The sequence below is a fragment of the Danio rerio genome, chromosome 20 (genome assembly GCF_049306965.1).
Source record: "Danio rerio strain Tuebingen ecotype United States chromosome 20, GRCz12tu, whole genome shotgun sequence".
Taxonomy (NCBI): Eukaryota; Metazoa; Chordata; class Actinopteri; order Cypriniformes; family Danionidae; genus Danio; species Danio rerio.
Genome location: NC_133195.1, coordinates 26,790,984 through 26,805,383, shown reverse-complemented (window position 1 = coordinate 26,805,383; position 14,400 = coordinate 26,790,984). Strand labels below are relative to the sequence as shown.

Below are 14,400 nucleotides of genomic sequence, written 5' to 3'. Positions count from 1 at the left end.
TGCTCACACACTCTCTCACTTTCACTGTGTTTTGCTTGTCTTGCTGCAGCAGAGGGAATTGTTCTACTTGCACAAAAATGATCTGCATAAGTATTTACAAAGAACTACCTTTTCTCGCACCCCACACACATACACACTCATCCTACTCCAATTAAACATTGTTTGTCTTATTTGGGACATGGATATTCATAATGCCAAGCTTAAGAGCTTACGGCATCTAAAAAGCCATAAACGAAAGACAAATGTTTGTCAGCTGCAGGAACATTACGCAATCAATCAACTTATTAGAGGCAAAAGATTATTTCCACTTCAACAGAGTGCTGATACGGGCAGAAGAAAATTAATGAATTTATTCTAATTGTATCACAGCAATGCATATGTACCTACGATGTGTTCTGCGGCTGCTTCTGCACTTTATCATAGTGAAGGTAATGGAGCGCTTCTTCTTGGGGATACCACCCTCAAAGAACACCAGTGCCACCATGTGGTTCCACTACAAAGTAAACAGCATCGCCTTCCATGAGTCCTTCAAAGAAATCACATATAGAGTGAGTATTGTGCCTAATAAAGCTTCAATTATTTGCTTTGTTGATAGCAAAGAGCACAGATGAACTCTCACTATGGTTCTTGTTAGACAGAATGATGCCTTGGAAAATATCAAGCAGATGAGGGCAATGTTGTGTGTCTGAGGGGCAATGCTGGATGAAGACAACCTAGCAACACAAGGTAAGCAAATATCATCTGTTCAGAGCGCAGATCCCACACCATATGCCTACCCTTGTAGTTTGTCTGAGACGAACGTGGAGAAGCATTTTAATGAGCCATTTGGCTTTATCATTAAGCCTAATTATTACACGGGGATATAAATGGTACCTGCGTGGCCACAATTCAATATATCCGTTCAGCCTAATTACTATCACTGCATCATCATAATGGCATTATGTTTAAAAGAATTGATTGCATTCATTATAACGTACCGAAAAGTCTGTTTTGGATGTTTATGAAGGAGTGTTGCTTTATTGATTTTTGTAAACAAGTTTTGTCTCATCATAGATATTTCCATAAGGGATATTACTAGTTAGGGAGACTGGGATGACAATCCCAGTGGATCAAAATTGTTCATCAAAGGTGTCCAAAAACTATTCAACAACAACCATTCTTGTCTTAGGACAATTTTGACAAATTTTTTTTGATCCACTTGAAATGTTGACTACTGTACTGTACATGAGTAAAGACTATTTTTATTATTTGTCGGTGGATATCAGTAGAGTTTAATTCACTACTTAAGTCATAATTTGTATTTATTAATTTAATATAAATGTATTTATTTTTCATTATTTAGTTGGTTTCTAAAGACAGGTAGAAACAGTGTCATGTTTTAGTGTCTGCATCAAATTAAATGTATAATACAAAAAGCATATTAACTGCTAGAGGCTATTTTAGTATTTGAAACTTTTGATAAAATACTGTAAAAAGGGTGAAATAATGTTCAATTAGTGAAAATGTGTTTATACACCTATTATGTTTATTTAAACACTGCATTTTGTACATTGTGTTTGGAAGCACGAATGAGTATGTTCTTTTGACTGGGACTGTACTCAGTGCTGGGAAGAGTACTGAAAAATCCTAAAAATTACTGACCCCAAAATGTAGTACAAGTACAGTATAAGTATCTGTTGTAAATATTTCTCAAAGCATAAGTAAAAAGTATCTCTTTTAAAAGTACTCATGGGTGATGAGTATCACAATGTGAAAGATTGATGCGTTAACATGCAATTTGTGCATGTGTGTGAAAGCGTAACATCTTGTAGTGCATTTAGTTATTATTTAAGGCCATTTAACACTTTCAGTCATACAGTATACATCCTTTATCTTCTAATCAGTGACTTGTAAACATGGTGTCTCATGGTGATTGCATGTAAAGATTTTAAACATCTTCTTGGGCACTTTCCAAAGATGTCTTGAAATTGTTCATTATGATGCAAAATTATTTTTATTTGATTGGACTGGAATCGCAAGACTGTATTTTCTATTTTAGCCAATCCTCAGACAAGAAAAAAATGAAGCAGTGACTACAGGTTGAAGGAAAATAGTGAAGTAAAAGTACACATTTTAAAACTACTTGGTAAGTTACAATTCCAGAAAAAAACAAATTTAAATTACTCAATTACAGTAATTTGAGAATTTGTAATTAGCTACTTTACACCACTGACTGTACTATAATATGCATATAAAGAACATCAGCCAATATATTAGTGTTTGTTCCATTGTTTGAAAATGTAACATTTATAGCGAGCTTTGATTTATTTATTTATTTTTTAAATTTTTAAATATTAAACATTAAAATTACTTATTTTGTTGCTGGCCAATGGGTAAAATGTAGTGGCTTTAATGCAAGTGGCAAAGTATAAAAGAGAAAGATCACTGTGATACAAAAATATGTTATAAGAGGATTTGTATATGTTATGATACACTGTTAAAGATTTTTGTAACTTACAAAGTATTTAACTGTAAAATTAAATGTATTTTACAGTTTTTTAGGATAGCTATGCAGTGTGTTACTGTATTTTGAAGTTGCATTGTAAAAATTACTGTATATCTTACAGTAAGGATATACATACCATTCTGTAATACAGTACAGCAGGGTAAATGGTGCTGTAAATGTGAATGCAATATTTTTGCTGTTATTAATTTACAGTAAGTTAATGGAAAAAACTGCTTGCAGTAAGTTATTGTAGATTCTACAAGAAAAGGTAACAATGTATACTCTATCCCGCTACTCTGTTAACAATTTTTGTAAATTACACAGTATTTAACTGTAATAGGAACTGTATTTTACTGTACAACAATTATGCAATATGTTACTGTATTTTAAAGTTGCACTGTGAAAATGACTGTATATTTCACAGTAAATATATACAATACTGCACATACAAATACAGCACGATAAATGATGCTGTAAAATATAAATACAGTAGTTTCACTCTTATTAATTAACAGTAAGTTACCGTCAAACTGCTGCCAGTTAGTTACATAGATTTTACAGGAAATTGTTAACAGTATAGTCTTTGCTCATGAACAATTAAAATATATATATAGACTCAAATGTTATTGTATTAAAAGCCTTTTTTTAATCTTTGACAAAATTACAAAAATGTCAAAGTAAAAAAAAGCGAATAAAATCATTACTAAAAGGTCTATTTGGATTTATTAATTTGGCTAAGTTCTGTATTCCTCTTAAAATGTTCAGATGGCAATGGCCTTAGAAGATGTGAAGGTTTTTAATTAGAGGAGACAAGGATTTGTTGAGTCATCTGGGATTTTTTGAGTCAAATCCCCAATACTCAGAATTGCTTAAAAGAAACAGCTTTGTGTGATGGGTTTGAGTCAGAACTTGAATTTAATGCTTCAATAAATATGTTTTCTACAAATTTAATTCTGTTGTGCTTTGTTATTGTTTATATTTCATTTATTTATTTGAATTATTTATTTTGCTATAAAACCTACAAGCAATTATAAGGAACTGTTACATCCTTTTTTAAGCAGATAATCTAAAACCAATAAAATATTCACCGGGATATAAAGTCTGACCACCAGGCCTTGTCTCGCCTACTTCCTATCCAAATGAAATAAAAAGAGACAGACCTGCACCATTACTCACTGCATGGAAGTCACAGTGGAAATGATGTCAGCGGGTCCCCAGAGAAGAAAACGCACCGCTGCAAAGGTTACTTCATCTCAATAACCTTGTTTGCATATGAACAAATGTTGTTTATGTTTTTCCAGCAGTGTTTTTTTCCAGTGATGAATAGGGATCATTTTCAGCTGTCATCAAATGATGGCTGAAATTCTGCACTTATATTTAGCTGGTTCAGGGCATGTGATCAGGTTGCTCAGCAAATTTGATTTGTTTATCGGTTTGATGACACAACACCGTACAAATAGACTTACATAGATGAGGATCACAAAGGATTCTCAGACAGGGGTTAGTACAAGTGACAAAATTTTCCACAATTAACCAGACACCTGTATAAAAACATTTTAATTTCCTGCCATACAATCAGAAACATCAACATCAATTCTTTGATTTTGGTTACTTTTTACAGAAATTAAATTATAATTACTTTTGCACAAAGCAAGTAAATGAGGAAGTCTCGAACTGAGAAGAAACTAAAGATAAAAGAACCACCGTACTGTTGATAATTTAAACTCAAGATAGATATTAAATATTTTACCTAATTGAAGCTGAAAATCAGTTTGGGAGTTCATATGACACTAAAGAAAATATTGGATGGGTATATATTTCTAAAAATTTATTTTGTATAATAATATTACATCTAGAAATATTTGAAACTTAAGTTTGGTGGAGTACAACTTTTTATTTTATTTCATATAATTTTCATTCATTCATTCATTCATTCATTTTCTTTGCAGCTGAATCCCTTTATTATACTGGGGTCACTACAGCGGAATAAACCAATAACTGATCCAGCATATGTTTTACGCAGCGGATGCCTTTCCAGCTGCCACCCAAGACTGTGAAACACCTATACACCCTCATTAACACATACATTACAGACAATTTGGCTTACCCAATTCACCTATAGCGCATGTCATTGGACTTGTGGGGGAAACCGGAGAGAACATGCAAACTCCACACAGAAATGCCAACTGACCCAGCCAGAGCTCAAATCAGCGACCTTCTTGCTGTGAAGCGACAGCGCTACCCACTGCGCCCCCACGTCACCTTTAAATTATTTTATTTCATATTATTTTCCATTTCATTAGATTTGTTCTGAAAATATATATTTTTGAATTTGTCAGGCATGTTTAGTACAAGAATTGTTTGATGACATATTAAAAGACTTAAAATAATTATTATCATTTTAAATCTTTGCACTTTGCCACTGTCCTTCACAGCATTTAAGTTTGACCATTTTTTATTCATTTTAAATACAAAAAAAAATTATGATCTCTTTTTATTTTATATATATTATAAAAAGCATGTTGTTCTTTTCAATATATATATATATATATATATATATATATATATATATATATATATATATATATATATATATATATATATATATATATATATATTGCAATATAACTGTTTAATTTCTATTTGCAAAGTTATGCTGAATGATGACAGAAAATTATTTCCTCCATATTTTGTCAATTTTTACTCAAGAAACGTTGCAACAATCCGTTAAATATCAAATCCAAAAAAAAATGGTCGATGTTGTTTTTTTTTCTCTCTCTCTCTCTCTCTCTCTCTCTCTCTTTTCAAGACCTTTGTGCAACATTTTGGTTTTATCTGGTTTTGTAAAGATGCTATTCAATCAGCACAATAAAATAGACGAGATCTTCTTCGAAGCCTTGATACAACGTCTGGAAAGGATTCTGGCAGGCCCTGCTTGACTCCAGTCTTGGAGACAGTTCAGTTGGCATGGACTAGAGGGGGCACGATACAAGAGAGCGCTCACTTCCTGGAGCCTGAACAACCCCCGCAAAAAACACGTAAAAAACAAACGAGCCCATGGAGGCGAGAGCTGGAAACTTCTAGCCCCGCATCCCATGGCTCGGATGGTCTGTCCTGGTCACCGGGACACTTAAAGCGCTGTTATCCAGCGGCATTTTTGCAGCAGATAGAGAGGCCGATGTGCAAGGCAGCGGCGGCGGTGTGGAGTGAGCGCTGCGCGGACAGGAGATCCAGCGACCGCACCAGCGCGAACCAGAGAGCGGCCTAGGGCTAACACTCACAAACGGCGCATTTATGTCGACGGGACATCCATAAGTGTACTTGACAGAGATCCTAGGATCTACTTCCTTCTGAGCGACAACGTTTTTCGTCGTTTGACATGCCCGGCATACTTTAATCTGCACCGGAGCCTCTTAGCATCTTTGCTAACGGATTAGAATTGACAGGTTAGCTTGTTAGCCGCTAAACACGTTTTAAAGTGACTTCTCGCACACGTAAATCTATGTAATGAAGTCAGTGTCGAGGGAAGAGGCACTCCAGCTCTCATTTTTATTCTGAAACCACTCGTTTGTGAATTTTGGATAGTTTTAAGACTATACAGTCTGTTGTTTGTGTTTTAATGATTAGCTGGCTAGCGAGCTAGCGATGTCTATGCCCTCCGCCGATATGCTGGAAACACCGCCTATGTATCCGTTTGAGGAGATCGATTATGTTGATATTGAAGTGGAAGAGGTGAGTGATTTCATATGCGTTCTGTTTAATTAATAGTCGTGCTGACAGGAGTGTGGAAATGTCTTGCAAACAGTCCCTAAATGGATGCAGAATGAGATGCATGACATTGTATCTCAGCACACCTAATCTCTATTTTTAACCTTATTTGTAATATTTTATGTTTTTTTGCATTTAAAAATGTATTAGTGTCCTATGCTCACTGAAGTTTTCAGTTCGTTTCATGAAACATTACTGTTACACTGTTCTAGATTTGAGTTTGATGTGTGAGGTTTGTTTTGAACTGCCCTGCACTGCTGTCAGGTTGTGAATTGTACTTGATGTGATTTTTCTCCACCGTGTGTTTTGTAGGTGGTTGGCAGAGGGGCATTTGGTGTTGTCTGCAAGGCCAAGTGGAAAGGCAGAGATGTGGCCATCAAGACTATAGAGAGTGAATCTGAAAAAAATGCTTTCATTGTTGAGGTATTGCCACATCCTATTTTACTTGTTGATTTTAGCTACTGTAGATAGAAGCAAAACACACATTCACTGTAATTGAGCAGACAATCAGTGTAATATGCATTACATTAAGTATTTAAATTCTCCTTTTCCAGCTTCGCCAGTTGTCTCGTGTAGATCATCCCAACATTGTAAAGCTTTATGGTTCCTGCAATAACCCTGTAAGTCTCTACAAGTGCATTTGGTCATGATATTTGATGCAGTAATGTTTGCTCTAAGCCAACCCTTTTTCATTCTTGTAACAAGGTAAACAATCTTTTCTGCAGGTATGTCTAGTGATGGAATATGCAGAAGGAGGGTCATTGTATAATGGTGAGTCAGTAATTTCTTTATTTCATAACTTTGCGATGCTTTATTCAAAGTACATTCAAGGTTATTTGAAAATGTGCACAGACCGAGTTATTTAATTCAGAAGGCCAGATGAAAATGTGCTATATTTGAAAACAGAATTTTCAAAGAATGTGCATAAATATACTTAATCAAAAAGTTTGGGATAAGACTAATTAAATAAGTAGCATTTAATCAATGTATTTGGGAATGATGCATTCAATTAACGTAAAGTGGCAGTAAAGACTAGAGATGCTCCGATCAGGATTTTTTGCTGCCGTTATTGAGTACCGATTCTTCATCATGGTGATTGGCCGATACCGAGTACTGATTCTCATGCTTCAAGCTTTATAATGCATTAAGCACATGTTCCCTCCAAGTTTGAACCTTAAGGGAAGATCTCGCCTAAGAGAATAAATTAAAGATGCTACTTATAATAATGCATCTCTTATAACCGTTTAGGTGTGAACATGTCATGGCCAGAAGCAGCTTTACAGAAAATTATTTCATTAATTTTACTTCGGCTTAGGCTATATATAATATATGGGAGCACTTGTGCATCTTTCTCTTGTAAAATCATAAACAAACACCTGCGATCGGTCCATGAGATTGGCCAGATTGCAGAGTACCAATCGAGTCATGAAATGTATTATCGGCCGATACTGATCTTCGGCTGATTGATCGGAGCATCTTTAGTAAAGACATTTTACAGTGTTTTAAAATAATTATTTTAAATGTCTTTAAACTTACTTTAAACACTGCTCTTTAAGGGGGAAAATTGCACATTTGCATAATCAATTTTTGAATTGAATTATTAAATTGGCTGTTTGTGTGAAGGCCATTTCTAGTTGTCATACTTTGTTTTCTGTGATCAAAACTGATCCCTTACCACAGTAACGCATACAAAAATTGCTTGTCGGCATCCAAGCACATTATAAATTCCACCAATGAGCGAGTGGATGGTGTAGCATGTATGTTGTGTGTGCTTGTGTTTATGACTGTGTTCTGTGTTGACAGTGCTGCACGGTGCAGAGCCTCTCCCTCACTACACTGCATCTCACGCCATGAGCTGGTGCCTGCAGTGTTCTCAGGGGGTCTCGTATCTCCATGGCATGAAACCAAAAGCTCTTATTCACAGGGACCTCAAACCTCCCAAGTATGCACACCTCAGTCATTTCTCTCCCATAAGATTGTTTTGCCACCCACACTGAAAACCACTGATAAATTCCATTTTCATCCCTGTGTTAGTTTTTTTCATGTAGTCCTTCTTATCAATTTTTAATTTTATTTTAATTCAGATGTGAGTGTTTTGAAGGATTGCTGCATTCCGAAATGGAAATGCAATCATCAGCCTCATGTTGTTTCAAATACGTGAGAAATTAGTTTAGCCTTGAAACATAAATTAGGATATCTAAAATCAAACAAAAATTGCTCTGGGTTAGTTCAAATAACGTGTCGGTGCTCTTTGGGCAAGGGATTCATCAGAACAAACAGCAAAAATCAGTCCAAGGCACAAGTCAGTCCAATTCCAGTTTTTTTTAAAGATTAGCCATGTGAATAAAGGCTTTTTGATATATATTTTTTATTTCTGCTGTTTGTTCTGATAAATTAAGATGTACAGTATTTATCAAACTGAACAATTTCTTTCACACCATTGAAAAAATTATTCACTCAAAACTGCTCTGATGCTTTAAACCATTAATAAAGAGAAAATAATTAAATAAAAAACCTAATGAATCAGCTGGTTTAAGTTTTCTGAAGAGATTTTAGAGATTAATTTTGTATTTTTCACCACATATAAACATTGACATTGAATTAAAGTGTTTAAAACATTAAGCTTAAGCATGCTTGCTTAATGAGATTGTTCTAGTAATTGTTCTGAATCTAAAACAACAGCAGAGTTCAGACCACACCTATAATGATAAATATGTAGAGAAACAATATTGTTAGGATCAGTATCCCAGCTAATAAATGATGAATCTGACAACCAGTCAGTATCCATTGAAAAAAACCAGTAAACGTGTTTATTTAAAACTGGAGATGACATGGTGGCGAAACTTTTCTTAATGTTAAGCCCTCTTTTTAAAGATTATTTAATAATAATGACATTGGTTATACCCTGGAAACAATGAAAGCCAGGCTGGCAAACTGAAGTGTAAGAATAAAAGTATCTTATTTCTTTGGAAATGCTGGGGAAAATTATGTGTGCGTGTTTTATTCCATGACCGCGCTGACTGCAATTACAAAATTCCCTTTTGATTAGATGGATTACACAAGCTGGATTCACTGCTCAGATGCGCTAGTAGCTCACGGAGAACACCTGCTGCTTACCAAGGTGTAATGCTAAAATGAAATTATAAACTACAATAAAAATAAACAGATCATTATCATTAGTCTATGTGGGGGCAAATATGTTTTTAGTTATATTTATACGTATCGTACTTTGTGTGAACAGGCCTTTAAGCAGCATTTTTTTAAGCTTCTGCAGTAACCAATGAGGTTTGTTCTTGCACATCATGTAGGCATGATTGAGCTTTTAGCTTTTTAATCGCTGTTTATTTTAGAATAAAAGCCAAACATAGTTAATAATAAGTAGTTTAGTCTGTTCAGAAGATTTATATTAAATTGGTTGATTCATAAAGATTTATATGTTGAGGTCTCTATGAATGCTTTGAAGCAGATCAATAGAGTTTGAATGTAAAGGCTGAAATCAGATTTAAAATATCTTATTTTGTGTTCCAAAGATGAATGAATGTTTTAAGAGTTTGGAATGGCATGAGAGTAAGTAAATGGTGACAGAATTTTCATTTCGGGGTGAACCTGTTTGACCACTTGTGATCGAATCACCTGAGATTAGCACCAGGTGTCAACAAGCCATTCATTTTCACTCCACATGTGCTGAGTGTTTTCTGACTGTGTTGATGGAAACTTTACTGGATCATTCAGGAAGGCCATCGATCATAAATGGCACGGGGTCCAGGTGTCAGAGGATATATTTTCTAGAGTCTCAGGCTGCATCATTTACATCATGGCAGAGTATGGTGTTGTCCAGGCCAGGGCTGGTTATTTATGAGGCTCTGTTTGTAAAAAGCCCTGGCAACACACTATGGAAATGGTCAGCTGGCTTCTCTCCCAGACACCTAGAATGAAGTTCTCACGAAGAACTGGGTTATTACTATCATTTGATATATTGCAGTTCACAAATGCTGGCAGCAAACCCTCATGAACAGTTCATGAGTGCTTAAACTGTGTTTAATAGGACTAAAACACAGTTGGTGGCTTGCTAACTGCCATCTGTGGACCTCCACGTCAGCTCAAAATATCGCCACAGTTTCCTACTGAAGTGTTTTTTTTTTTTATGTTGGTTAGTTTTATTCAATTTATATTTGTTCATTGTTTTTCCCTTTATTTGATTTATTTTTTGTGGGAGAGATAAAGAATTAAGATAAACCTCCATCACTTTTTAGCTCTTGAAGGGTTCGTTCACTCACAAAATTATGTTGTTAGTTACTCACCCTCAAACATTCCATACTCCTGAGACCTTTCATATTCAGAACCCAATTTAAGATTTTTTTTTAAATCCTAGAGCTCTCTGATCATCCATATAAAGCAACAGTCCTGATTTCTTTAAAGTCCAGAAAATAAGGATTTAATGATTGCTTCAATGTAATTGTATCACCAATCTCAGTTATATATTAGCTAATTTTTTACTATATCATTGTTTTAAAGATTGTCTGAGCACATGATTTTTTCTTGCTGCTTATGTACTTTCATTAATCCGTCTCTCTCGTGGCAAGTTTAGGCGAGGGATTGTTGATTAAGAAACCCATGGCAGGAAAATCTACATTTGGAGTTCAAAGAAAATATCTTAATATTAAAAAGCAGTAGCGTAGCCAGAAAAGAGACTGTGTGTGCATCAGAAAAACTGTGTGAGCCTCATGTATTGTTAAAATAATGTGCAAAAAAAAAAAAAAAAATGCAGACTTTCCGTACTAACGTTACCGAATAGACTGGGCTGTAAATCATACGTGCCCCTTGATCATTTACATGATAGCCTACTTATTTTCTGATAGCACACACAATCTAAAATCTTTCTCTCTATCAGAGACAGTTTGAACTTTTTTGACTGCATTCGTTTACTGGATTCTTGAACTGAGAAGTTTGCAGGGGTTCACTGGTTTGAGAAATGTCTGATTGTAAAACCTGCTTCTTTTTATTTGTAAGGTATTGTTTTCGTTATTATTTACCGATTAAAATTACTCTGGTGTTTGAGACTGAGCGTGCGCAGGCGCAATCATCAAATATATTTAACACAAGCTGGCGCCACGGTATTGACTGCATCATCACTGTGACATTTATTCACATATGACTGGATGTGGTGGACTGTCGTGATTTTGGCTACTACAGGATGCTACTGAATGACGCGTATCAGAGGGGATTTAGAAGTGGGTATAGCTGTCTGATAAATTAGTATACTGTACTTGCATCAACCCGTCTTCACGGATTGTTTGCTTAAGCTCTCCAATACAAAATATTATCGTCATTTTTGATTGCGACTTGTAAAAAGCATTTACGTCCTTGATGAGCCATTTTCTGAAGCTTTAAATGCATCATGCACATGCATATATAAATGAATGCTGCAATAGACACCTGACTTTTCATTTAATAAACACTTTATTCGTGAGACACACTCTGCCAATATTAAGTTTTTAAGTAATTTTAGGTTATATGTTTACATACAACTTGCAGAAAAAGGATAAAATGTGTATTTCAAATTGCATGATGCATTTAGCAGGCCTAAATAAGTTTTTTGCATCAGGTGTTTACACACAAATTAAGCAGTTTAAAAGTTTATGAACATTGAATGTTCCTTTGAAATGACTTTTGGTGCAATAAATAATCCTGAATAATTAAAAGTGTTTAAAATAGTCTTTAAATGTATTTTGTAACTATGAAATTTAAATACTAAAAAAAGCCCCTGCTTATGCAATACTAGAACCATGTCTATATAACCATGGAAATATACGTACACACAATAACACTAAATTTGTATATTTGTAAAATAAAGAAAATAAACAAGATGAGCTTTCTCTCATGCAGTCTCTGTGAAATCTTGATGAAAAGAAATGTCTGCAGCGTCTGCAATCTTTATATTTTCATCCACTGACTGAGAATAATGCTGCACTATTTTAATAACAAATTATTAAAATGTTTTCTTTTCCTCCAACAGACTCTTAATCATTACTTTAACTGGTGTGAGATTTTTGAGCGCTGAATAGGCTATAAGCGCCTAATATATAAATATTTTTCTTTCTTTCTTTTTTATTTATTTATTTTATTTAGGCACCGACACACCCGTGGCTACGCCCCTGTTAAAAAGGAATTATAAGTTTGGTCCTATCCTATCATCAGTATGATCATCAGTATTTATTGACATTAAAATAAGATTTAAAAAAACAAACTTGAAACAAAATTGATAATGAGAATAAAAATATATTGTTTTAGCAACCTATAGAAATAACACTCGTCGTAGATGTCACAGGATGACTGATCGAGAAGGAACATATAGTCTGGCACATTTGCTACCCACGACAAGTCAAGATTTTATCAAGAAAAGAAATTGCATGATCTGACATAGTGACTTTGTAAACGTCAATAAAAATCGTGTGATCAGACTGGGGCTTAAGACTATTTTTGCCAAAGTACTGCCAAATTCATTTGTAAAGTGAGTTCCATGTGTGTGTTTTTTTCCCTCTGGGAGATCTCTTTATTTATTTGTTTATGTCTGTTTTTCCTTCTACTAGTCTGCTCCTGGTTGCTGGAGGTACTGTCCTGAAGATCTGTGACTTCGGGACAGCGTGTGACATCCAGACTCACATGACTAACAATAAGGGAAGTGCTGCCTGGATGGCCCCAGAAGTGTTCGAAGGCAAGTTTTGAATACTTTCCTTTCCATAAGCATTTTTCATGCTTGTACTGTCATTGGCTTTGCCTTGGAGACATTGTTTTTGTTTGTCCCAGATGATTTTGAGGTCAAAAATGATTTCCTGTTAACCTTTTCACCCCCTTTCTTCCTGTATTTCTCATTAATTGACTTCACACAGGCCTCTTTAGTCTTCGCTATCACTCATACAAATATTTCCCTAAAACCAGAATTAGTGGATGTTCCTGGTCTAGATGATGGATGAAAGCATTATAATTTAATGCATGCGTCCGCAATCAACCGGTAATGGGTTTCAATTTTAGCAAACACGTTCAGGGGCATTTTACTGTCAGGGGGGTCGGAGGAAACATCAATTAGGAGCAGGTTGTTATCTTGTTTGTTTGGGGAGGAGCAGAAATCCCATGTTATTACTCCACTAGTGCTGACAGCAGAGGAGACGAAGCTCTCCTTATTTGCTGCACTGACAACAGTATTATCAGAAGACCAGAGCAAGGCAGCGTAAAGACATACCAGCGCAAGTCGCTGTAATTTAAGAATAATAAGAGCAGCAATTAAGGCTCTCCAGGGCAGCATGAGAGGAAATTAGCTCATCTGTTCAAAAAGGGCAGACAAGATAAAGGCTTTCCCACCCTGGACGGCAGAAAAGGAGCTTATGGGAAATAGCTTTGCTGCTTTGTTGTGTGATACCCTTTGATTGCATATTATTATTTTGGGCAGCTCGACATCAACAAAATATCTTCAAAATGATTCTAGTTTGTCTGCATTAAACATCTGCAATTATTTTAATAGCATGTGTCATATAAAGGGCATTTGATGGTTTGTCCACCACACTAGTTATGCACCTATATTAAAGGTGCTGTTTGTAATGTTTTTAATTTTTTTAAGCATAACATCATATGTTTGCAGATATTTAAGAAACATGCTAAGTAAAAATTCTTGTATATTTGAAAAACAATGCTAAAGTTATATATTCTGCTTTGAGAATGCAAGTTATGTGCCAAAAGGCTGTCTGTTTTAGTTCTTTTAACTCGCCCACTGCTAGTTTAGCCAATTATATTTCAGCACCTCAGGTTGCCTTGTTGGAAAACAGCGTATTTCATTCATTTATTAATTCAGAAAGGCTCTCAAGGCATGCGCCTATGACTGAAATGCGACCACCTGTGGTCAGTAGCAGACTCCGAAATGAGACACAGATTCAGAGATCCACATTAGGTTAATAATTAGCAAATCATTTAAACATATTATGAATGTAAACATTAGGTGAGCAGGTTACATTTTAACCCTATTTCTTAACAGCACGTTACGTGGCGAGATACGCAGTAGTAAGCAATGTGGCTGTTTGCACCAGACGAAACAAGACAGAAATTTAAACAGCCATTCAGAAGCACAGAATATGCACTCACTCACAGAATGGTAA

The 14,400-nt window shown here is 35.2% G+C and overlaps 1 protein-coding gene across 8 annotated transcripts in view; it reads left to right on the top strand.

Moving 5' to 3' along the window:
* Positions 1–470: 470 nt before the first annotated feature.
* Positions 471–14,400, top strand: part of map3k7 (mitogen-activated protein kinase kinase kinase 7) — a 37,354-nt gene continuing 23,424 nt past the window's right edge. For 2 of the 8 annotated variants that reach the window (XM_073932518.1, XM_073932516.1), the window contains exons 1-7: positions 471–548; positions 639–726; positions 6,566–6,676; positions 6,808–6,873; positions 6,979–7,024; positions 8,057–8,195; positions 12,844–12,968. In XM_073932518.1, coding sequence (XP_073788619.1) covers positions 6,991–7,024; positions 8,057–8,195; positions 12,844–12,968 — 298 coding nt within the window. In that variant the 5' untranslated portion in view covers positions 471–548; positions 639–726; positions 6,566–6,676; positions 6,808–6,873; positions 6,979–6,990. Of the gene's footprint in view, positions 549–634; positions 727–5,384; positions 6,218–6,565; positions 6,677–6,807; positions 6,874–6,978; positions 7,025–8,056; positions 8,196–12,843; positions 12,969–14,400 lie in introns of those variants that run through there. The other 6 variants (XM_073932517.1, XM_073932515.1, XM_068215444.2 and 3 more) reach the window with 4 other exon arrangements.